At 39.4% G+C, this 23,377-nt stretch overlaps 1 protein-coding gene across 3 annotated transcripts in view; it reads right to left on the bottom strand.

Annotated features, from left to right (window-relative positions):
* The window catches only part of scfd1 (sec1 family domain containing 1), a 156,155-nt gene that overhangs the window by 19,623 nt on the left and 113,155 nt on the right, over positions 1 to 23,377 (bottom strand). For all 3 annotated transcript variants that reach the window (XM_059956112.1, XM_059956122.1, XM_059956130.1), the window contains 3 exons: positions 21,524 to 21,577; positions 10,923 to 10,975; positions 3,827 to 3,860 (listed from right to left, as the gene is read on the bottom strand). In XM_059956112.1, coding sequence (XP_059812095.1) covers positions 3,827 to 3,860; positions 10,923 to 10,975; positions 21,524 to 21,577 — 141 coding nt within the window. The remainder of the gene's footprint in view (positions 1 to 3,826; positions 3,861 to 10,922; positions 10,976 to 21,523; positions 21,578 to 23,377) is intronic.

Raw genomic sequence — 23,377 nt, 5'->3', positions numbered from 1 at the left:
CGCACAAAATAAAGTGTCCACTGAATGTATGTTCATGGTCTTCTGCTACTGTAGCCCATCTACTTCAAGGTTTGACATTTTGTGCATTTAGAATGTTCTTCCACACACCACTGTTGCAACACATGGTATTTGTGTTGCTGTCACCTTCCTGTCAGCTTGAACCAGTCTGGCCATTCTCCCCTGATTTCTCTCATTAACAAGGTGTTTACAATCACTGAACTGTCTCTCACTGGATGTCTTTTGTTTATAACATCATTCTCTGTAAACTCTAGAGACTATTATACATGAACACCCCAAGATATCAGCAGTTTCTGTAATACTCAAACCACCTTGCCTGCCACCAATCATTCCAGAGTCAGCCACTTGGATCACATTTCTTGCCCATTCTGGTGTTTGGTTTGAACAACAACTAAACTTCTTGACAATGTCTGCAAGCTTCTATGCATTGAGATTAACCAATTAGATATTTACATTAACCAGGTGTACAGGTGTACCTAGTAAAGTGGCCACTCAGAGTATATGACTCATGAGTGCCAGTGAGAGGCAGAAGCTCAATAGAAGTTGTGGATCAGATGGGAGGTATCTGACTGTCCATTCTGCTATTCAATCTCAAGTACAACTCGATATGCTGAAGACAGGGGCAAGCATCACAGCACATCCAGCTTTCACATTTATAACAGAATGGGGCAAACCTCATTCATTTGAGTGGAGTCTGTGATGGTATGGTTATCATTTCAGAGGATCAGTTCTGAGTCCAGCATGTAAATGCCATTAGAAAAAAGGCATAGCAGCACCTCCACTTTCTTCGAAGTTTGCGCGCATTTGGCATGTCATCTAAAATTTGACAAACTTCTATAGATGTGTGGTGGAGAGTATACTGACTGGTTGCATCATGGCCTGGTATGGAAATACCAATGCCCTTGAACAAAAAAGGCTACAAAAAGTAGTGGACACAGGTTAATCCATCACAGCTAAACTCTTTTCCACATTGAGCACATTTACAAGGAACACTGTAGCAGGAAAGCCGCATCCATCATCAAGGACACCCACCATCCAGGCCATGCTCTCTTCTTACTACTGTCTTCAAGAAGGAGGTACAGGAGCTTCAAGTGCCACACCACCAGGTTCAGGGACAGCTATTACCCCTCAACCATCAGGTTCTTGAACTAGAGGGAATAACTTCAGTCACCCCAACAGTGAACTGAGTCCACAACCTATGAAGTCACTCTTAAGGACTGTAAAACTCATGTTCTCAATATTTATTGCTTATCTATTTATCTTTTCTTTTTGTATTTGCACAGTGTGTTGTCTCTTGCACATCGGTCGTCCATCTCTGTTGTGTGCAGTTTTTCATTGATTCCTATTGAGTTTTTTTTCCTATTTACTCTGAATGCCGACAAGAAAATGAATCTTAAGGCTGTATATGGTGACATATATAAGCATTGATAGTAAGTTTACTTTGAACTTTTGAAAAAACAGTAAAGTTCTTGATGCATTTAACTTTAATGTATTTACTTATTTAAATATTTTGAATATTAGTTCATTTTATTAAATATATACAAATGATTTTTAGAAGAATTTGCAGTTGGAAAATTGGCAAAATCTCTCAGGCATTCTAGAGCAAGGCCTCAGAACACGTTGCCTGGAAGCTGCTCTCAGCCCACTTCACTTCATGGGATTGGTCAGGGATGTTGAGAGTGACCAGTTTGTGTGCCTCCATCATGCCATATTGTGAGTGTAAAGGACCACTGCAGGACATCTGGATAGCAGGCAGATTGATAATAATTCAACTACTGTTGTGAATATTATTGTATTGAAATGTTCATACTGAAGCTGCACTTTGCTGGATATACTTTGTTGCTGTCAGGAGAATTAAACAGATGGAATGGCCTTTCTAAGTTACATATAAATCAGAACAAAACTATTGGAAAACATTGGCTAATCACCTCCTCAGAAAAATAAGAGCAAAATAATCGCATCAAAAAACATTGCTGAAGAAACTGGGGTTCTATTGTGATGCTAGATATTTGAGGTCAGATAAAATTAGAGATTACTTCAGAAAAAAAACACCTTAAAGTTAATACATTCACAGATTGAGACAACTGGGCTCCAATGCAAACTGAATCAACAATATCAAGCAGCAGTAAATCAAGGCAACTGGACTTGCTGCGTTGGTCTAGAAGGTGATTTGCTATTCATCCAAGAGGCTTCTTCAGTTCTAATCCATTGTGGGTAGTTTCCCAATTTATAAACTCTGCATTTTTTAAAGGATGTCCTCCTATGATGGGCCATCCATTTGTGAAATGGTTGTTTTGTCTCGCTGATATACAGGTCTTCTGTAGAAGATCCCAGAGTCATTGATTCAGGTAGGTGGATAACACTTGGGTCAAAGATCAAAATCTATGAGGTGCAAGCCTTCACAGAATACATCAACTCGGTGGATAATAACATCGAATTTACAAGATTGGCCCTTTTTAAGGCTGTACAGTACTTATAAAAGAAAATGGACATCTAGATATTGTTTACAGAAAGCCAACCCACAGAGATCAATACCTACAGTTTGACTCTCATCACCCATTAGAACACAAGTTGGGGGTTATGAGAACACTGCATCAGCATGCTGAGAATGTGCCTGCCAACATTACGACGGAAGACAAGAAACACAAGTAAAGTACTTGAGAGAAGCCTTGAAAGCTTGTGGCTACCCTGAGTGGTCCTTCAAGATAGCAACAGAAAAACAGAAGGGACATCAGCCTAACAGACAGAGGTAAGGAGCAAAGCAGACAGAAAAACATAGTCATCCCATATGTAGCTGGAGTTTCAGAGAAACTTGGAAGAATTTTCAACAAACACCCAATCCCTGTGTTTTTCAAACCTACAAACACACTCAGACAGAAACTCGTCCACCCCAAGTATCCTACACACAAACATAAACAGAGCAATATTGTATATGCTATCCAGTGCAATGAGAACTGTACATCGGCAAGACAAAGCAACCACTTCATAAATGGATAGCCCAACGTAGGAGGGCTAACACCTTAGGTTAAGACTCAAAGACAAAGGACATTCCTTTGATGATAACAATATGCACATTTTGGATAGATAGTTTGAAAGAGGGGTTAAAGAGGCCATCTTTGTCAAATTGGAAAACCCATCCCTAAACAGAGGGGATAGGGTATGACACCACCTATCAGCTACTTATAATGTCGTCCTAACATCTTTACCCCAGCATCTCCACAACAGTTCACAGCTCCATTCATGCAAAGACTAATACCCCTCTCATTACCTTTACGACTTTTAACGACCCTCACGTAACTGCTCTACCTTTGTACAACTCACAGACTTTATAAGCCTACCATGGATTAGAACTGAAGAAGCCTCTTGGATGAGTGGCAGAATATCTTCTAGACAAGCAACACAGCAAGTCCAGCTGCCTTGATTTACTACTGCTTGATATGCAATGATCTGGATGACTGAGAGCCTTCATAGACTTAATCAACAATAAATATGAGAATAAAATAAACATAACCAGCTGTGTTTTGAAACATTTAGTCAGCACTTAATGACAGCAGAAAAAATACATATGTTACTTATTGATTTATTTTAGACACATGAATATATCCCAACTATATTTCTTTGTAGCTACAAATGTCATTTCACTAAATTCATCATTGGATATGACTTTCCACTTGCAAGTCCAAATTTAATATTTTCAATGTGGTCCCAGTAGCAGTTGCAACTATCTGGATATCCTCAGTATTTGTGTCAGATTTCATTAAGATGATCTGCAAAAGTAGTTGAATGCTTCCAAACTATGAGAACTTACCTCTTGGAATGGGTTTTTGTTTCTTGGAACAGAGCTGCAAAGCAAGTGCAGATCATACAAAGTTATTGACTGAAAAGCTATACAGCTAACTGCAATACCTACACATCAATGGAAAACAATTACTCTGAAGATGTATTCTAATCTAATATATTAGATTAAAATGAAGCTTCATCTCTATCTTCTGTGGATTTATTGACTGTAAAACTAACAGATGATGGTTGATTCAAGCATAATCAGGAGCGATAAAGCAACAAAATCTATTTCATGGAGATATATTTGTTTCTTACTTAATGAGTGGCAAAAATTAAGCTCTTATTTCATAATTCAGAAATGTTATTCATAAATTGATGTATATTTAGGTAGTCCAATGTTCAGAAGCTCCATGAAATGCATTAATTTTTCCCTCAATTTTAGGATGTTCAGACAATCTGTACATCATCCAAATAAAGGTTAAAATTTAAGTGCATTTCCAAATTTAGTTTGATAAACGTAACTGTAATTGACACTTGATTTTCTAAATCCACCTATTCATGCGTATATTATGCAATGCAAAAGATGGTGCTCATAATCTGTTCCAGAATTAGGATGGATGCACATTTTATATTGAAACTGATTTGCCAATGACCAAAATAAAGCAACTACACTGTAACTGATGTGTTTTATGAATTTAATAATCACTAAACTCATTTAGCCCCATTCTGTGTTCTCACTTTAGAACAGTTGAAGGATGATGGATTTAATATATTAAAAATATTTCAAATATGATCATCAATATTTAAGCTCATACAAAAAGAGCTTGAAAATATAAATCTGCTTCTTCTAATGCATTTTTAAAATTTTCATGAGGCATAATTCTAAAAATTGCGATTTTTTTGGTGCATTATTTCATTTTTGATGTGTGATGTATGCTCAAGAATTTTAAATCAGCATATTATTTAAAATGTTTTATAACCATTAGTTATTATGGATCTTTGAGATCACTGGGCTATTATCTTAATTTCTCTGTGTTTTGTACTATGTTTGTACCATGCTCCAAAAAACAGTGATTATTCATATTTGGAAATGATCTCAAATAAGACTGAGATTAATTTCTGTGAATAGCTTTAGCAAGTTAAAAAAAAAGCTACTTAGAATGGCTGATACTGTTCCCTGATTTTTCTTGGACTTGTCAGGCAGTGATGATTATGTCTCCTGTACCGCTGAATAGATGGAATTTATACTGTGATTTAAGGAGCAGCTCCTTGGTCAATGGGAGGTGGAAGTTGAGGAGGATCAATGTTTCTACGATCCTAAACATGACCTTGCGACAGACAGCAGGGAGTCCTCTCACTAGATGCCACTGTCAGACACCTCTTTTGTGGATTACAGCATCTCTGAGGCAAACTGAAATTCCCACCAACTCCTGGGACTTTCTGGCTCATGACTACTCAAAATGTAGAACAATATCGGGAGTGATATTGAAAACACTGAAGCCATATGTCCAGCAGAGAAGGACATCTCACAAACTGCCCACCTGACTGAATTAATAATCACCACTTGCCTGAGAGTGAAACTGTGTACACTTTCCATATTGGCCCTCATTGGCCCTACTGCTCTACTCTCTCATAACCATGACTGAGTGGCTAGTCATACCTTAGAACATACCAAGCTAGATTGGAGGTAAATAAGTCTCAATCTGAAGAATTGCCTACAAAGCAATAACCCACAGGTCTTTAGCATTTTCCTGAAATACCCGTCACTGCAATTTATCAACCGCTGCAATAGGTCTACACGGATGGAATTTCACTGGCTCTCCACTCAGTCTTGGACATCTTGGACTACAGCAATACCTACTTCAGGCTGATGACTATTGATTATGACTCAGTGTTCAACATCATTATCTCCTCTGTACTAATTGACAAGCTTCAAAACCTGGGCTGTTGTACTGCTCTGCACCTGGATCATGGACTTCCTCATGGGAAACTACAATCAGTGCGATTCAGACGCAACATCTTCTCCTCACTGAATCAACACCAAACATGCTGCTTAGCCCACTGATCTACTCTCTCTACAACCACGACTCTGAGGCAAGGTATTGTTATGTAACGCGCTGTAAGGGTTCACTGCTAATGTAATGGTTGTTTGTAACGTTCACTGCTGAAGTAACCGTTTCTCTGTAGCAGCAATGTTTGGGTTATGGCTGGAGATAACAGGACTGTGGATGCATGTCAGCCAATCAGGATTTTGTTGCCCTGTCTTGTGCTTCTGGAAGCAGTTGATTTTGTGTGCTTTTGCCAGAGGGAGAGAGAGAGAGCGATGAAGAGAGAAGACGTGAATGGAGAGATCTGATAGACCGCTGGATGGGGTGGACTTGGAACGGGGGTCTGAAGGTTGGTGACGCTCGGAGGAGACTGATGGTGGAAGAAGGACTGCTGAGCGACCTCCAACTTTGTGCACAGACTGTTTAATATGATTTGGGCCCTTTTTCTTTTATATTTTTTTTCCCTACTAACCATATAGTCAAAGTAAGAGTTATAAAACTTAATAGTTTAATTGCGTATTGTGTACTGTTTGTTATTTCGGGGTACTGATTTGTAACAGGTTACACATCGCACAACATCCACCCAAACGAGATCTTTTAAGTTTGGCTGGGCAGGGGGTTGTTACCCCCGATATTAAGTCGCTAGGCGAAGCGAGTGTTACAGTTAAAAACACCATCTATAAATTTGCTGATGACACAACTGCTGTTGGCAGAAGCTCAAATGGTAATGAGGAGGTGAAAAGTAGTGAGCTAGATTGGATGGATGAGTAACAACCTTGCACTCAAAGTCATTAAAACCAAGGAATTGATTGAGGACTTCAGGAAGGAGAAGTCAAGGTTAACACAGACCAGTACTATTCAGGGGATCTGCACTAGAAGGAATGGGCAATTTCAAGAAGGCATATCAGGGGTCATATTTCATTAGGAGTTTGCGGAAATTTGGTATGTCACCAAAGACTTGAGCAAAATTCTTCAGATGTACGTTCAAACTGGCTAGCTCACCATCTGGTATGACTGCGTAGGAAAAGCTGCAGAAGGGTGCAAACTCAGCTAGCTTCATTATAGACACTAGCCTCCTCAGCATTGAGGACATCTTCAAAAGGCGATGCTTCAAAAAGGCAACATCCATCATTATTGTTCAAAGTAAATTTATTATTGAAACACTACTGTATATGTCACCATATACAACCCTGAGATTAAATTTCTTGAGGGCAATCACAGTAAATGCAAAGAACCACAATAGAATCAATGAGAGATCGCACACAAGATGAACAACCAATGTACAAACAACAAATAAAAAAAGAAAAAAAAAGGAATAAATAAATAAATAAATAAATAAATAAGCAATAGATGAACAAAAGATGAAGGGATCTTGAAAGTGAGTCCATAGGTTGTGAGAACAGTTCAGTGTTGGGGTGACTGGTTATCTCCTCAGGTTCAAGATCCTGATGGTTGAAGGCAAATAACTGTTCCTGAACCTGGTGGTGTTGGTTCTGAGGCTCCTGTACCTCCTTCCTGATGACAGCATTGAGAGGAGAGCTTGGCCTCGATGTTGGGGGTCTTTGATGATGGACACTGCTTTCCTACGACAGCATTCCATGTAGATGTGTTCAGTGGTCAGGAAGGGTTTAGCTGTGATGGAATGCGCCGTATCCACTACTCTTTGTAGGCTCATCCATGCAAGGACATTGTTTCCATGCCAGGCCATGATGTAACTTTCCATTGTGCATCTATCTAAGTTTGTCAAATTTTAAATGTCATGCTGAATCTTCACAAACTTCAAAGAAAGTACAGGCGCTGCCATATTTTCTTTGTGACCAGCACTTACATGCTGGATCCAGGTCAGATCCTCTGAAATGATTAACACAGAGGAATTTAAAGTTGATGACCCCCTCCATCTCTGATACCCCAAGGACTGGTTTAAGGACTCTTGCCCCTCGCAGTCAATAATCAGCTCCTTGGTCTTGCTGACATTGAGTGTGAGGTTGTTGCTACGGCATCATTCTGCCAGATTTTCCATGTCTTTCCTCAGCACCTTTCACTTGGCCAACAACAGTGGTGTCATCAGCAAACTTAAATATGGCATTGGAGCTGTGCTTTGTCTTGCCGTCATAAGTATGAAGTGGGTAGGGGGCTAAGCACACATATTTGCGGTGCATCTGTGCTGATGGTGATTGTGGAGGAGACGTTGTCAATCCGAATTGATTGGGGTCTGCAAGTGAGAAAATTAAGGATCCAGTTGTACAAGGAGGTACAGATGCCCAGGTCTTGCAGATTACTGATTAATTTTGAGTGTGGATAGGTAGGTAGGCCTCTGTTAGTCTCATTAGACCATGGATTTGCGCCTTGGAATTGCACAAGCCTGGGCAAGGTTTTTTTTAAATGGAAGACCGGCAGTTGCCCAAGTTCCACTTGGCTGATGTTGTCCAAGGGAAGGGCATTAGGACCCCTACAGCTTGGCACCGATGTCGTCGCAGATCAATGTGTGGTTAAGCGCCTTGCTCAAGGACACACATGCAGCCTCAGCCAAGGCTCGAACTAGTGACCTTCAGATCACTAGACCAATGCCTTAACCACTTGGCCATGTACCAACACAGTTTTGAGAGTATGACAGTAGTGAATGCTGAACTGTCATCAATGAAGAGCATCCTGGACAATGTAGATACATACAACAGATGTTCCAAGGTTGAGTCAAGAGCCAATATGATGGCATCTGTTCACCGGTTGTGATGGTAGGCAAATTGGAGTGAATCCTGGTCACTCCTCAGGTGTGAGTTGATATTTTCATCACCAACCTCTCAAAGCTCTTTATCACAGTGGATTAAGTGTTACTGAATGATAGTCACAGGTAGTTTACCACGTTCTTCTTAGGTACTGGTACAGGTGAAGCCTGCTTGAAGCAGGTGGGTAATTTAGACTGCTGGAGTGAAAGTTTAAAGATCTTAGTGAACACTCCAGCCATTTAACCAGCACAGGAATTTAGTGCTTGGCCAGGTACCCTGTCTGGGCTGGATGCTTTCCATAAGTTTACCCTCCTGAAGGATGCAGCCTCAGAGACTGAAATCACAGGGTCGTCAGGGGGCAATATGAGTTTGTGAAGGTGCCTTCAAGTTTTAATGGTTTAAAGCATGGAGCTCATCTGGGAGTGAAAGTTTGTTGTCACTTACGATACTTAGTTTCACTTTGTAGGAGGTGATAGAGCTCCCATCACCCAGGACATGTCCTCTTCTTATTGCTATAATCAGGGAGGAGGTACTGGAGCTTGACGATGCACACTCAAAGCTTCTTCCTTTCCACTGTCAGATTTCTGAATGGACAAGAACTAACCCATGAACACTACCTCACTATTTTCACTACAAGACCATAAAACATAGGAGCAGTATTAGGCCATTTGGCCAATCAGGTCTGCTCCACCATTCCATCATGGCTGACACATACCAACTGCTACATCATCAATCCTATTACTCCTGTACCAATCTCCTTGCCAAATTAGTTTAAACCCTCCCCGACAGCTCTAGCAAATGTGACCACTAGGACATTAGTTGCTGTAGGATTCACTAGATTCAGGATCCGGAAATCTGAAAATCTGCACCCTGCTACCAATTTCTCATCCATGCATTCATCTGCCAAATCATCCTACTGCTACCCTTATTGGAGAATGGCACAGGCAGCAATCCCGAGCTTACTACCCTGGAGGTCCTGCTTTTCAGCTTTCTTCCTAACTCCCTACATTCTCTTTTCAGGACCTTTTTTGTTTTCCTACCTCGGTTATTGGTACTAATATGCACCACAACTTCCAGCTGCTCGTTCTCCCTCATTAGAATACTATGAACCTGATATGAGATATCTCTGACCCTGGCACCTGAGAGGCAATATACCATCTGGGTATCTCTTTCACATCCTACTTAGTACTTATTTAATATTTATTTTGATATCTCAAGAAGGTGGATCATGAAGGACTCTCACAATCCAGGAAATGCCTTCTTCGCATTACTCCAGACTGAGGAGGTACACGTGTCTAAAGATGCATACTCAGTGCTTAAGGAACACATACTTTCCCTCTGTCATCAGATTTCTGAACAGTCCATGAACCCATTAACACCACCTCACCATTTTGCACTATTTAATTTATCTATATTCTTATTCTAACTAACAGTGATTTTAAATGTGTTGGACGGTACTGCTGCTGCAAAATAACTAATTTCATAATACGTCAGTAATATTACAACTTCTTCTGAATCTGCTTCCTTGAAGGAAGCTAAAGTAGTGGATTATCTAGTTTCATCCTACTGACACTTTACAACCAAAAAGGTGCAAACCACTACTGCTTCAGCAGGCAGGTTAGAGAGGGAATAATGAATTAATTCTCTATTGTTATCAATCAATTTAAAGATACACTGATGCTATTAGTTCTCTTGCTGCTGATTTGTCCAAGGTCAGCTGGATTTGGAATCATTTTCAATGGTTTACTCAGTACTACGTCATATGGTTTACTCATCTGCCAATTCATTTGGCTCACCGCCACTCAAAATGAACACTTAGTTTGTTATCCAAGAATGAAGAATTTCAAGTACACTATAAAATAAGTTAATTTTGTAACTTATTTAAATTTAGTCCCCATGTACTAGAATGATGACGATTTGTTGAAGAAGCTCATAGATTATGCCAGGGATACAGTGGATGGCATCAAGCCTCAAAAATAATTTTGTTAATCTCAATTACTGTGTTGGGAAACCATTTGTTCACAGGTAACAAAGCATTTTTCTTTAAAAAATGTATTTTACTAACAATAGGAACAAATATTTCATGATATTATAATTTATTATTTTGTTACTAATCTTTCAAGTCTTGAAATTACACTCTGCTAAATGGAAAAAGTACATATTATACAAGCAGCCAATTTTCAAAATATTGTAAATTACTACATTTACATAACTGCTTTGCAGCTTTTATTTCCTAAATTTCCTCTGCAAGAATTCTTTTAACTGGCAAAATCCAACAATTCCCTTAAACTTTACAAATTGCTTCTCAAAATGTAACCTAAATGAAGTATTTAATGAATTGTACAGAACCTACCTCTCACTGCCACGAAGCATTTTTGGATCAAAGTATCTGTAATCATCAGTTTCCTATAGAAAAAAAGAGGTTTTTAATTCTAGGGTACAACATTTCCTAAGGCATTTCTGTAAAATTGTGGGACATTGAGCCTTCTGACAAGAAAAAAATGTTTATTGATATGTTCTTAAATTTGTTAACTGAAATTTTATGTTGCATGAACTAATTTTTGAGCACATCTTCACCTTTGGTTATATTTGCACTTTCCCACTATTTAAGAAGCAGATTTTCTGCAAACCTAGAATTTCAAAGATGCATGAGATCAGCATGAAGAAAGAAATTGTATCATGTCACCAGCCACGGAAGCACAATATGCACCCTGTTGGCATTTAGATGTTTAATTCATTTCACAGATGGAGGACTAATGAATCATCACTAAAATAATTCATTACTTTCTCAGAAAGATGTTCTTAGCCACATAATGTGCCAACAGTTGAAGCATTAATCTAAAGTCTGTTTCAATTGTTATTTAACTCAACAAGTTTCACTTAACTAGGCATATAATACCCAAAATGAAATGCACAAAAATATATATATAATACACACTCACATACACATACATACCTGGCCACGTGGTGTGCTGACAACAACCTGGCCCTTATACACCCAGAAGACCAAGCAGATCATTGTAGTCTTCAGGCGTGCTAGCAGCCACACTCATATCCCCATCTACATCAACGGAGCTGTAGTGGGGCATGTATCAAGCTTGAAATTCCTTGGTATCCACATTTTCCAAGGATCTCACCTGGTCCCTGAACTCCTTTATCCTGATCAAAAAGGCAGAATAGTGCCTTTACTTCCTGCGGAGCATCAACATAGTTCACCTTTGTCCCAGGATACTGACAGACTTTTACAGCTGTACCATTGAGAGCATACTCACCAACTGCATCTCAGTGTGGTTTTAGTACTTTTGGTAGACATTATAAGATAGATGTGTTCGCAGGCAAGTAAAAGAGACCTAATAAAATACCTAACTAAGGTTTAAGAATGGAGACATATTGTGCAAAGATAGGGAGAATGACGGAGCAAAAGTTCGGAGCAGCTAAACAATCACCATCTTACCAGAAGTCCTGCATCTCAGTGTGGTATGGCAATTGTCCCGTATCAGACCACAAAGCGCTCCGGCATGTGGTGAAAACTGCCCAGCAGATTTTTGGCACCCAATTGCCCACCATTGAGAAAATCCACCACAAATGCTGCCTGGGCAGGGCAAAAAGCATTATCAAGGATGCATCTCACCCTTACCATGGACTTTTTACTCTCCTCCTATCCAGTAGGTGCTACAGGAGCCTCCGCTCCTGCACCAGCAGGCACAGGAAGAGCTTCTTCCCTGAGTTTGTGACCCGGCTGAACCTCGCATCATAGCACTAAGCTGTATTGCATCCATATTGTACTGTCTCAGTAGTTTTATATTTGTGTGCTGTAGCACTTAACTTTTTATTTGCAGTTATTTTGTAAATATAACCATATAACAATTACAGCATGGAAACAGGCCATCTCGGCCCTTTTGGTCTGTGCTGAACACTTACTCTCACCTAGTCCCACAGACCTGCACTCAGCCCATAACCCTCCATTCCTTTCCTGAACATATACCTATCCAATTTTACTTCAAATGACAATACCGAACCTGCCTTTCCCACTTCTCCTGGAAACTCGTTCCACACAGCTACCACTCTCTGAGTAAAGAAATTTCCCCTTGTGTTACCCTTAAACTTTTGCCCCCAACTCTCAACTCATGTCCTCTAGTTTGAATCTCCCCTACTCTCAATGGAAAAAGCCTATCTACGTCAAATCTATCTATCCCCCTCATAAATTTAAATACCTCTATCAAGACCCCCCTCAACCTTCTATGCTCCAAAGAATAAAGACCTAACTTGTTCTTCAACCTTTTCCCTGTAACTTAGGTGCTGAAACCCAGGTAACATTCTAGTAAATCTTCTCTGTACTCTCTCTATTTTGTTGATATCTTACCTATAATTTGGTGACCAGAACTGTACACAATACTCCAAATTCGGCCTTACCAATGCCTTGTACAATTTTAACATTACATCCCAACTCCTATACTCAATGCTCTGATTTACAATGGCCAGCACACCAAAAGCTTTCTTCACCACCCTATCCACATGAGATTCCACCTTCAGGGAACTATGCACCACTATTCCTAGATCACTCTGTTCTACTGTATTCTTCAATGCCCTACCATTTACTATGCATGTCCTATTTTGATTATTCCTACCAAAATGTAGCACCTCACACTTATCAGCATTCAACTCCACCTGCCATCGTTCAGCCCACTCTTCTAATTGGCCTAAATCTCTCTGCAAGCTTTGAAAACCTACTTCATTATCCACAATGCCACCTACCTTAGTATCATCTGCATACTTACCAATCCAATTTACCACCCCATCATCCAGATCATTAATGTAAATGACACACAACATTGGACCCAGTACAGATCCCTGAAGCACACCACTAGTCACTGGCCTCCAACCTGACAAACAGTTATCCACCACTACTCTCTGGCATCTCCCATCCAGCCACTGTTGAATCCATTTTACTACTTCAAAATTAATACTTAACGATTGAACCTTCCTAACTAACCTTCCATGCGGAACCTTGTCAAAGGCCTTACTGAAGTCCATATAGACAACATCCACTGCTTTACCCTCGTCAACTTTCCTCGTAACCTCTTCAAAAAATTCAATAAGATTTGTCAAACATGACCTTCCACACACAAATCCACGCTGACTGTTCCTAATCAGACTCTGTCTATCCAGATAATGTATACCATCTCTAAGAATACTTTCCATTAATTTACCCACCACTGACATCAAACTGACAGGCCTATAATTGCTAGGTTTACTCTTAGAACCCTTTTTAAACAATGGAACCACATGAGCAATACACCAATCTTCTGGCACCATCCCCATTTCTAATGACATTTGAAATATTTCTGTCAGAGCCCCTGCTATTTCTACACTAAATTCCCTCAAGGTCCTAGGGAATATCCTATCAGGACCCAGAGATTTATCCACTTTTATATTTCTTAAAAGCGCCAGTACTTCTTCCTCTTTAATCTTCATAGTTTCCATAACTTCCCTATTTGTTTCCCTTACCTTACACAATTCAATATCCTTCTCCTTAGTGAATACCGAAAAAAAAAAAGAAATTGTTCAAAATCTCCCCCATCTCTTTCGGCTCCACACATAGCTGTCCACTCTGATTCTCTAAGGGACCAATTTTATCCCTCACTATCCTTTTGCTATTAATATAACTGTAGAAACCCTTCGGATTTATTTTCACCTTACTTGCTAAAGCAACCTCATATCTTCTTTTAGGTTTTCTAATTTATTTCTTAAGATTCTTCTTACATTCTTTATATTCCTCGAGCACCTCATTTACTCCATGCTGCCTATATTTATTGTAGATATCTCTCTTTTTTCCTAACCAAGTTTCCAATATCCCTTGAAAACCATGGATCTCAAACTTTTAACCTTTCCTTTCAACCTAACAGGAACATAAAGATTCTGTACCCTCAAAATTTCATCTTTAAATGACCTCCAGTTCTCTATTACATCCTTCCCATAAAACAAATTGTCCCAATCCACTCCTTCCAAATCCTTTCGCATCTCCTCAAAGTTAGCCTTTCTCCAATCAAAAATCTCAACCCTGGGTCCAGTCCTATCCTTCTCCATAATTATATTGAAACTAATGGCATTGTGATCACTGGACCCGAAATGCTCCCCAACAAATATCTCCGTCACCTGACCTATTTCATTCTCTAACAGAAGATCCAACGCTGCCCGTTCTCTAGTCGGTACCTCTATGTATTGCTGCAAAAAACTACCCTGCACACATTTTACAAACCCCAAATCACCCATCCCTTTTACAGTATGGGTTTCCCAGTCTATGTGTGGAAAATTAAAATGTCCCGCAATCACAACCCTCTGTGCTTACTACAAATATCTGCTATCTCCTTGCAAATTTGCTCCTCCAATTCTCGCTCCCCATTAGGTGGTCTATAATACACCCCTGTAAGTGTTACTACACCTTTCCCATTCCTCAATTCCACCCAAGTAGGCTCCCTAAACGAGCCCTCTAATCTATCCTGCCAGAGCACCGCTGTAATATTTTCTCTGACAAGCAATGCAACACCTCCCCCCCTTGTCCTTCCAATTCTATCACACCTGAAGCCACGAAATCCAGGAATATTTAGTTGCCAATCACACCCCTCCTGCAACCATGTTTCACTAATAGCTACAACATCATATTTCCAGGTATCAATCCATGCTTTAAGCTCATTCACCTTTCTTACAATGCTCCTTGCATTAAAATAAATGCACTTAAGAAATTCTCCACTTCCTCCTCTCTGTTTATCTCAAACAGCACAAAGAACTTTACTGTCTTCTTTTTCTTCCTTCTCCCATACATCTGTTCCTACACTCTGGTTCCTCTCCCCGCTTGTATCTAGTTTAAATCGACTGGAGCCTCTCTAGCAAACCTGCCTGCAAGAATATGTGTCCCCTTCCAGTTCAGAGGCTGTCTACAAGAAGGGTCAGAGCTGTCTCTATTTCCTGAGGAGACGGAGGTCCTTTAACATCTGCCAGACGGCGCTGAGGATGTTCTATGAGTCTGTGGTGGCCAGTGCTATCATGTTTGCTGTTGTGTATTGGGGCAGCAGACACCAACAGAATCAACAAACTCATTCGTAAGGCCAGTGATGTTGTGGGGTTGGAACTGGACTCTCTGATGGTGGTGTCTGAAAAGAGGATGCTGTCCAAGCTGCAAGCCATCTTGGACAATGTCTCCCATCCACTCCATAATGTACTGGTTAGGCACAACAGTACATTCAGTCAGAGACTCATTCCACTGAGATGCAACACTGAGCGTCATAAGAAGTCATTCCTGCCTGTAGCCAACAAACTTTACAACTTCTCCCTCAGCGTGTCAGACACCCTGAGCCAATAGGCTAGCCCTGGACTAATTTCCACTTGGCATAATTTACTTATTATTATTTAATTCTTTATGGTTTTATATTGCTATATTTCTACACTATTCTCAGTTGGTACGACTGTAACGAAACCCAATTTCCCTCGGGATCAATAAAGTATGTCTGTCTGTCAGTTGTAAACTATCCCACCAGAACAGGTCCCAGCTTCCCTGGAAAACTGCCCAATTATCTATAAATCTGAAGCCCTCCCTCCTGCACCATGTCTTCAGCCACGTGTTGATTTGCACTGTCTTACTATTTCTAAACCCATCTGCACATGGCACTGGTAGCAATCCTGAGATTGCTATCCTGGAGGTCCTGTCCTTTAACTTGGCACTGGCCGCTCACCCTTCCTCTTGAGAATACTGAGAACTTGATCCAAGATCGCGGACCTTGGCACCAGGGAGGCAACAGGACCATCCGGGATTCTCGATCTCTTCCCCTATCACTACTGATCTCCTTTTTTCCCACCTTCCCTTCTGAGCTGAGGGTCCAATCTCAGTGCCAGAGACGCAACCACTGCAACTTGTCCCTGGTAGGTTATCCCCACCAACAGTAACCAAAACGGTTGATGGGAATGGTCACAGGGGTGCTCTGCTTTTCCTGTCTATTCCCCTTCCCTCTCCTGACAGTCACCCAACTACCTGTCTCTGACTCCTAGGGGTGACTGTCTCCCTGAAATTCCTGTCTACTTCTGCCTCTGCCTCCCGAATGATCCGAAGTTCATCCAGCTCCAGTTCCCTAACACGGTTTGTCAGGAACTGCAGCTGGATGCACCTTTTGCAAGTATAGTCATCAGGGACAAAAGTGCTCGCCCTGACTTCCCATGTACTGCAAACGGAGCACTCAGCTGCCCTAACTGCTGCCTCCATTACCTACTCCTAAGCTAATTAGATTAATTAAAGGAGCTTACCCAGCCTTACCTCACCTGGAGTGAAGCTCGTATTCAGCCTCTGCTCGCTTTTAAAATTCCCCCGCTGATCTCAGAGGCCGACCTTCATGCGCTTACGCAGTCATGCCCCGTTCAACCTCGCCTCTGCCTGTTCTCGCCGAAGCCTGATTGAGCCAAAGCTGTCCCATTCTGCCTCAGTCCACTCTGACAATGGCTGCTATGATGATGGCGGTCTTTCTTTTAAACCTCTGGCATGCTACATCATGCACCTGCACAGTCTAGCCTCTTTGCCCCGATCAGATAAAAAAAAAGCTTCTCTCCAAGCTTCTTATACCTCTTCCCTCTCTGCTTCTTGCTTCGATTTAAGTGACCGTTGAAAACTTCCTCTCCTTTTTAAACCTTTGGCGTGTTACGTCACACGCCTGTACAGTCTAGCCTCTTTGCCCCAATCAGTTAAAAAAAAAACAGCTTCTCTCCGAGCTTCTTTTACCTCTTCTTTGCATAATGCTATTCTTTGCATTTCTGGTTAGATGTGAACTGCACTTCATTGGCTTTGTACCTGTACTTGGCACAAAGACAATAAAGTTGAATCTAATCTAATCTAAATACACACACCTACACTGTATTCAGTTTTCTTTCTATATTTATCATGTATCAAATTGTACTGCTGCAGCAAATTTTACAAATTTCACGACATATGCCAGTGATATTCTTCCAGTATAATAAATTCAAATTTCAATCCATTTTAAAATAACAAAGATTTTAAAAACGTTTTAAAGATGAGATTTTATTTTAAAACATTAGCTTTACTTGTACATCACAACATATAGTGAAATGTCTCTTTTGTGTCAATGATCAACACAATCCAAGGCTCTGCTAAGGGCAGCCCGCAAATATTGCCGTGCTTTCAGTGCCAACATAACACGCCCACAACTTACTAATCCTAACCCTATCCAATACATATTTGTAACATTGGAAGAAACAGGAGGAGCCTGAGGAAACAGACACAGACACATATGTTATGAGAACTGAACCCCAATCAGGGATCACTGGCCCTGTAAAGTGTTATGCTAACTGCTATGCTACCGCTCCCATTTCTTCTTCTCATAAAATATTTAAACAGATGTACAAGCTAAAGCCTTTTACTCCCTGATTTTTAAACTGTAAAATTATCCAGTGGGATTTATAGTTCGCCCTGACTATGCAGGTACCAACATGCACTAAGAAAGGGGGAAAACTAAGCCACGGATTCCACTGACATTTGGGGACAAATTTCTCTAAGGTGGGTGAGTGATTCCCCTTCTTTGCCAATTGCACAATGAATTTAGTAGTTAAATGCTTGTTTCAAGCTGTGATTTACAGCATCTCTTTTTAGGTCTCGCTCAGTATTTTTGGCATCAGCAGCAAAGCACTAACATAATGATCATGAAACAAGAATAAAATGGCACAAAAGTTAACTAGCTGCACTAGATTTCTAGTGCAACAGAGCTGTACGCACACACATCACATCGCGCAACAACTTTGTTACGTTTTGAATGATGACATTTGCATGCAGCCTAAATTCCAACTGCTGTTGCATTTGAGTATTTGGGATTGTTTTGAGTATTACCTTAAATATGTTGCTCTCACTATCAACATTTAAGACATTAGACATTTTCTTTATTTATTCTCAATAAAGATGATAGAAATGTTTTAAATAGCCAAAGCTTTTTATTCTAAAACTCTTCATTACTTAAAATTACTCATGTTTCTCTTGGTTATATATTTCATGCAATATTTCCCCCAAGTAAATCTCCTTTATTTTGACTCCAAAGCTTCAACATCCTTTCTAAAAATAATGCCTAGAATTGGGCACAATACTCCAGATGGACCCCAAATTAATTCATAAAGTTACATCAAAACTTTGCCTTATTTACTGAGGTCAGAATAGACTGTCCAGACACCTTCAAAGATTTAAACAAATATTCGATTAAAACATTTTTGTTCAAATGCTTGAACTTCAATTTTAACCTGAATTCTCATTCTCTTTTCAATCAATTTAAGTGTATCATTTACAACAATTGAGTTCTTCTACCATGTACCCATCGATACACCTATTTCCTATTGATGCCAAGATTTAGTTCAGTTTCATCTTTAAATTGCCATGCCCTCAAATTGTCACTAATATCTATTGAAAATGTCATAGCCCAGTAGTGAACTTCGTGCACTGTCCACTAATTCAAGAAAAAGAAACACAGATGATGCCAGGTTTATTATTTTCACCCCTTAACAGTACAAAATGTTCTAGCCCAAAGTGGCTCTTTGAAGGAGTAATTCATTGAAGGAGTTTTGAATTTTTTTTTCTTGGAGTACTGCTTCAAGTTACTCAAGTACCAAAGCAAACTGATTGCTCTATAGCTGACAGTTTACCTTTCTCTCTCTATTTCAGCAAGGGGACAACATTTGCAATCTGCAGTACATCGTCACCATACTTGTATAAAAGGCAGACCGGAAAATGGTGACAGCTACATCTTGCAATTTCTATCTTTATCCAGTTATTCAACTAAAGTTTGAAAGGAGACAAGGTATTTCCATATTAAAAATCTGAGGTAATTTCCTCAGTGAATTAAAAATATATTCCATGTTTCCTTACAATGTAGGTGGTGGCTATTTTGGTTCAGCTGGCTCACCATTTATCACCAATTTTCCCTATAACCTATTCTTATGGAATTGACATACTTTTCTAATATCAAAGACAAAGTGCATTATTTGACAGACAACCTGCTCTTTAAGTCAGTAATTATCATTCTTTGTAATACAGAAAGTCACATGATTTTTAAAGTTTGGATAGTACTTCAGTGCAGATTGTTTTATCAGAAATCGTAAGCAGGACATTTAAATTCCTTCCTAGTTCTATACATAGAGTCAAATTATATGCAACTACAGTATTTAGTCACAAGTAGACAATACTTTATACTTGTCTCAGTGATTAGAACTCGGCTTGACAACACCTTGGATGGAGCAGCCTGTATGACTGGCACTTGGTCAGCATCTCAAGTTTATTCTCTCCTCATAATTCTGTGGCTGCAAAGTGCCTTATATTAAAAATGCACCAATAATTCTCCATGCCTTGACAGCATCTCCAAACCACTGACCTCCAACACATTCCAAGTTACAGTGACCTTAATATACCATCAATCCTTTATTATACCTCAATCCAAATCCTCAAATGTATTACCTGACTTCTGTGGGAATACTGTGCAGTCCACAAGGAGTGAAGAGGGTTAAGATGTCAGCTCACAACTACTTTCCCCAAGGGCAAGCAATATTTGATGAAGCCTTGTCAATGTACCAAGCTTCATCAATAAATCATGTAAAGTACATTCAGTATTCTACAGAAAAACACTGGAAAGTATCAGTCAGCCACTTGGAAAGAAGAACAGAGTTAATGTTTCAAGTCAAAGGCCATCAGAACTGGGAAACTGAGAAAACAAGCTAATATTAAATGCAAAAGTGGGAGGTGGATGAATAGGAGAAGGGAATATATCTGGCAGGGTCTTCATAAACAGCTTATCATAACAACAATCCTGGACTGACCCTTCCTTTGCCCTACCTGTCACCACAAGCCTCTGCAACTTAAAACTAGCTTATTTTCTCTCTTTTCTTGTTCTAATGAGTAGTCTTCAGCCTGAAATGTTCAGTGTGTGTGTATTTCCATACAAGCGTGCACTCAACATCACTAAGACCAATGAACTGACTGCAGACTTCAGGAAGGGGAAGTCAGAAGAACACACACCAGTCATCATGGGGGGGGGGGGGGGGGTCAGCAGTGGAAAGGATGAGCAGTTTCAAGTTCCTGGACATCAACATCTCAGAGGATTTATGAAGCAAACCAGTGACTATATTTCTTTAGGAGTTTGAGGAGATTAGGTAAGTCAATTTGCTCATTTTCATTCAATATTCTAGTCCATCTACTAATGAGCATTCTCCCAAGTTCTGTTTCTCACTTGGCCATGCTGAACCATACCAAAATACAGACACTGGCCCAACTTTTGGTGGCTACTGCACTCAGAAAGCCCAAACTTAATAACCAAGCTCCACATGTCTATTCTTGGTCTTCTTGTTTTCCTGGACCCTTCCTGATGTCTAGAAATGAAGCTGGATTTTGCTATGATTCACCAGTATTACTTTGGAAACTGTTCTCAAATCCTGCATCAGATTAAGTCTGACAGAAGATACCTGGACCTGTTATTTCAATAGTAATTGTAGAGCTGGTGTTCTGTAAAACTCATTTTCTGCATTGTGTATTAGAAAGAGAGAAATGAAGAAAATTCTTCATTATTGAATTCCTATTAATGCTGATATAATTTTCATCTAAGTACTTCAGTACAACACTTCTAATAATAAACACATGCTTTTTGAATGGAATTTTATTAAAGGTTATTTCATAATTTTGTGATTTTGTAAAGGAAGGTTGGAGCTTTCTGCACTGAACTTTCAAATGCCAGCTCAACCATATTTTGCAAAACAGCCATGCTGAAAGAAAGACAAAAATGTAAACATGAAGCCAAACAAATTCGGTGATCTGATGAAATAATGGAACAAACTTGAGAAGATAAATGGCTATGACTCTTGATATAAAGATAGTCACGCAATTTTATTTTGTATTTCTGATCAATGCTGATACTTAATTTTACTCACAGGATTTGATTTCATCTCTATTAAGTTGTCCAAGATACGAGTCACTGGCAGATTCTGAAAAGGAGATAACCAATTATTAACTATGAAGAAGAATGACAGTATTCATAAGTTTTATTAAGCCTTTAGTATTTGGTTTTGCAACTTCAGACTCCTCAACCGGCATTATAAATTCCTATGCACAAAACCATGCTTTCTCAGCTTCCCAAATTGCATAGTTATCAAAACAAATGGAGAAAAATAATGAATAAACAATTACTGAATTATTTCAACACACTGTTGCCTTTTCTAATTATCCCACTTTAGATTGTATGTGGTCCCGACTCGACTCAACCACAGGTGAATGATTGGTCTGCAAGAAATATGGTGGGCATCTTTAGATAACATTCAGATGCAGCTGTTCCAGTTCTTTTCTCATGGCATATGGTACACAATTAACATATGATTGGGCTTATTTCCAATCACTGCTCTATGAGTAATCAATAATACACTATTTTATAAGACTTGTAATTTTAAAAAACACATAGAAGATACTGGCAATATTCAACAAGTCAGCCAATATCTACGGAAAGAGAGACAATGTTTTAGGTCAATGAAATAGGGGATAAGGTGTTTTGACTTTGCCACTTTTCCAGTTCTCATGAAAGCCTCAAATTTCAACTCTTTTTTCTCTTCACAGATGCAACCTGACTTGAGTATGTACAACATTTTCTGTTTCTATTTCAAATTTCCAACAATGCCAGCTATTTTATTTTCTCTATGCAATGTTACTTCTGTTATAATTTTGCATTCTTCCATTGAGTGGGATGGAAGTGAAGACAGAGGGGATAAAAACAGCATAAACCACCACTATAAATAGTATATTTCTGAAAATGGATCTTAGCTGAACAATTTACCTAATCCATTCCTCATTCCCAATGAACCCACAGTTCAACAAGCTACAAAACTAGCTTGAAAACCATCAACAATTCACCCAAAACCTTGTTTTCCTTGCCATCTCCACCACACTCCACCTCCATCCCCATTGCCACTCTGCACCAAGTGTAAAGATTGCAGCAGAATGAATAATCTGGAGGTTTAGTAACACAATGTGCCAATGTCAGGTTTATATATTCAAGTCACACAGGCTTCAGGAATTCAAATGTGCTTGCTTTATGTGCAAGGCTTGCTAACAATTGATTCCTGAGATACCATGAGGAACCTACACAGATGAAAGGTAAAGACACTTTGCATTCCACTGCAAATATTTGCTTTGTAGGTTAAATAATTGGCGAGGTTGAAGGTAGTAGTTTAAAAAAAAGCAAAATGTCTCTTTAAGAATTAAATATTTTCCAAAATGGAAAATCCCTAATTGCTTGTCATTATTCATCTTAATAATTATTTTTAAATCTTATTAATTCATTCATCTTATTAATTAATTTTCAGCCTTTCCAGAATATCTGGTGTCCAGCATTTTATCTAATATAAAGTTCTCATTATGAACAATATTTATTCCTTCCTTCAAAAACGGTCAATTAATTATAATTAAAACCATTACAGACAAGTACAGAAGTTTCAACTACATCTTGAACTTTCGTCAAATTCATATGTTTAATAGCCACCAGCAAATTTTTAAAATTTAGAATAAGCATGGTAACAGGCCCTTCCAGCCCACAAGTCTGTACTGCCCATTTACCAATTAACCTACTAACCCTTACATCTATAGAATGTGTGAGGAAACCACGACGCACTGGGAAAAAAAATCCATCAAATTCATGATCACCTTCAGAGAGACACCAGGGATTGAATCTGGGTTCCGATACGTGGTAAACATGTGCTCTCCCAGTGAGCAACATCCCTAACCAAAATAGGTTTTAA

The sequence above is a fragment of the Hypanus sabinus genome, chromosome 2 (genome assembly GCF_030144855.1).
Source record: "Hypanus sabinus isolate sHypSab1 chromosome 2, sHypSab1.hap1, whole genome shotgun sequence".
Lineage (NCBI taxonomy): Eukaryota > Metazoa > Chordata > Chondrichthyes > Myliobatiformes > Dasyatidae > Hypanus > Hypanus sabinus.
The sequence above is the reverse complement of the archived record's forward strand: the minus strand, read 5'-3'. Positions and strand labels throughout refer to the sequence as shown.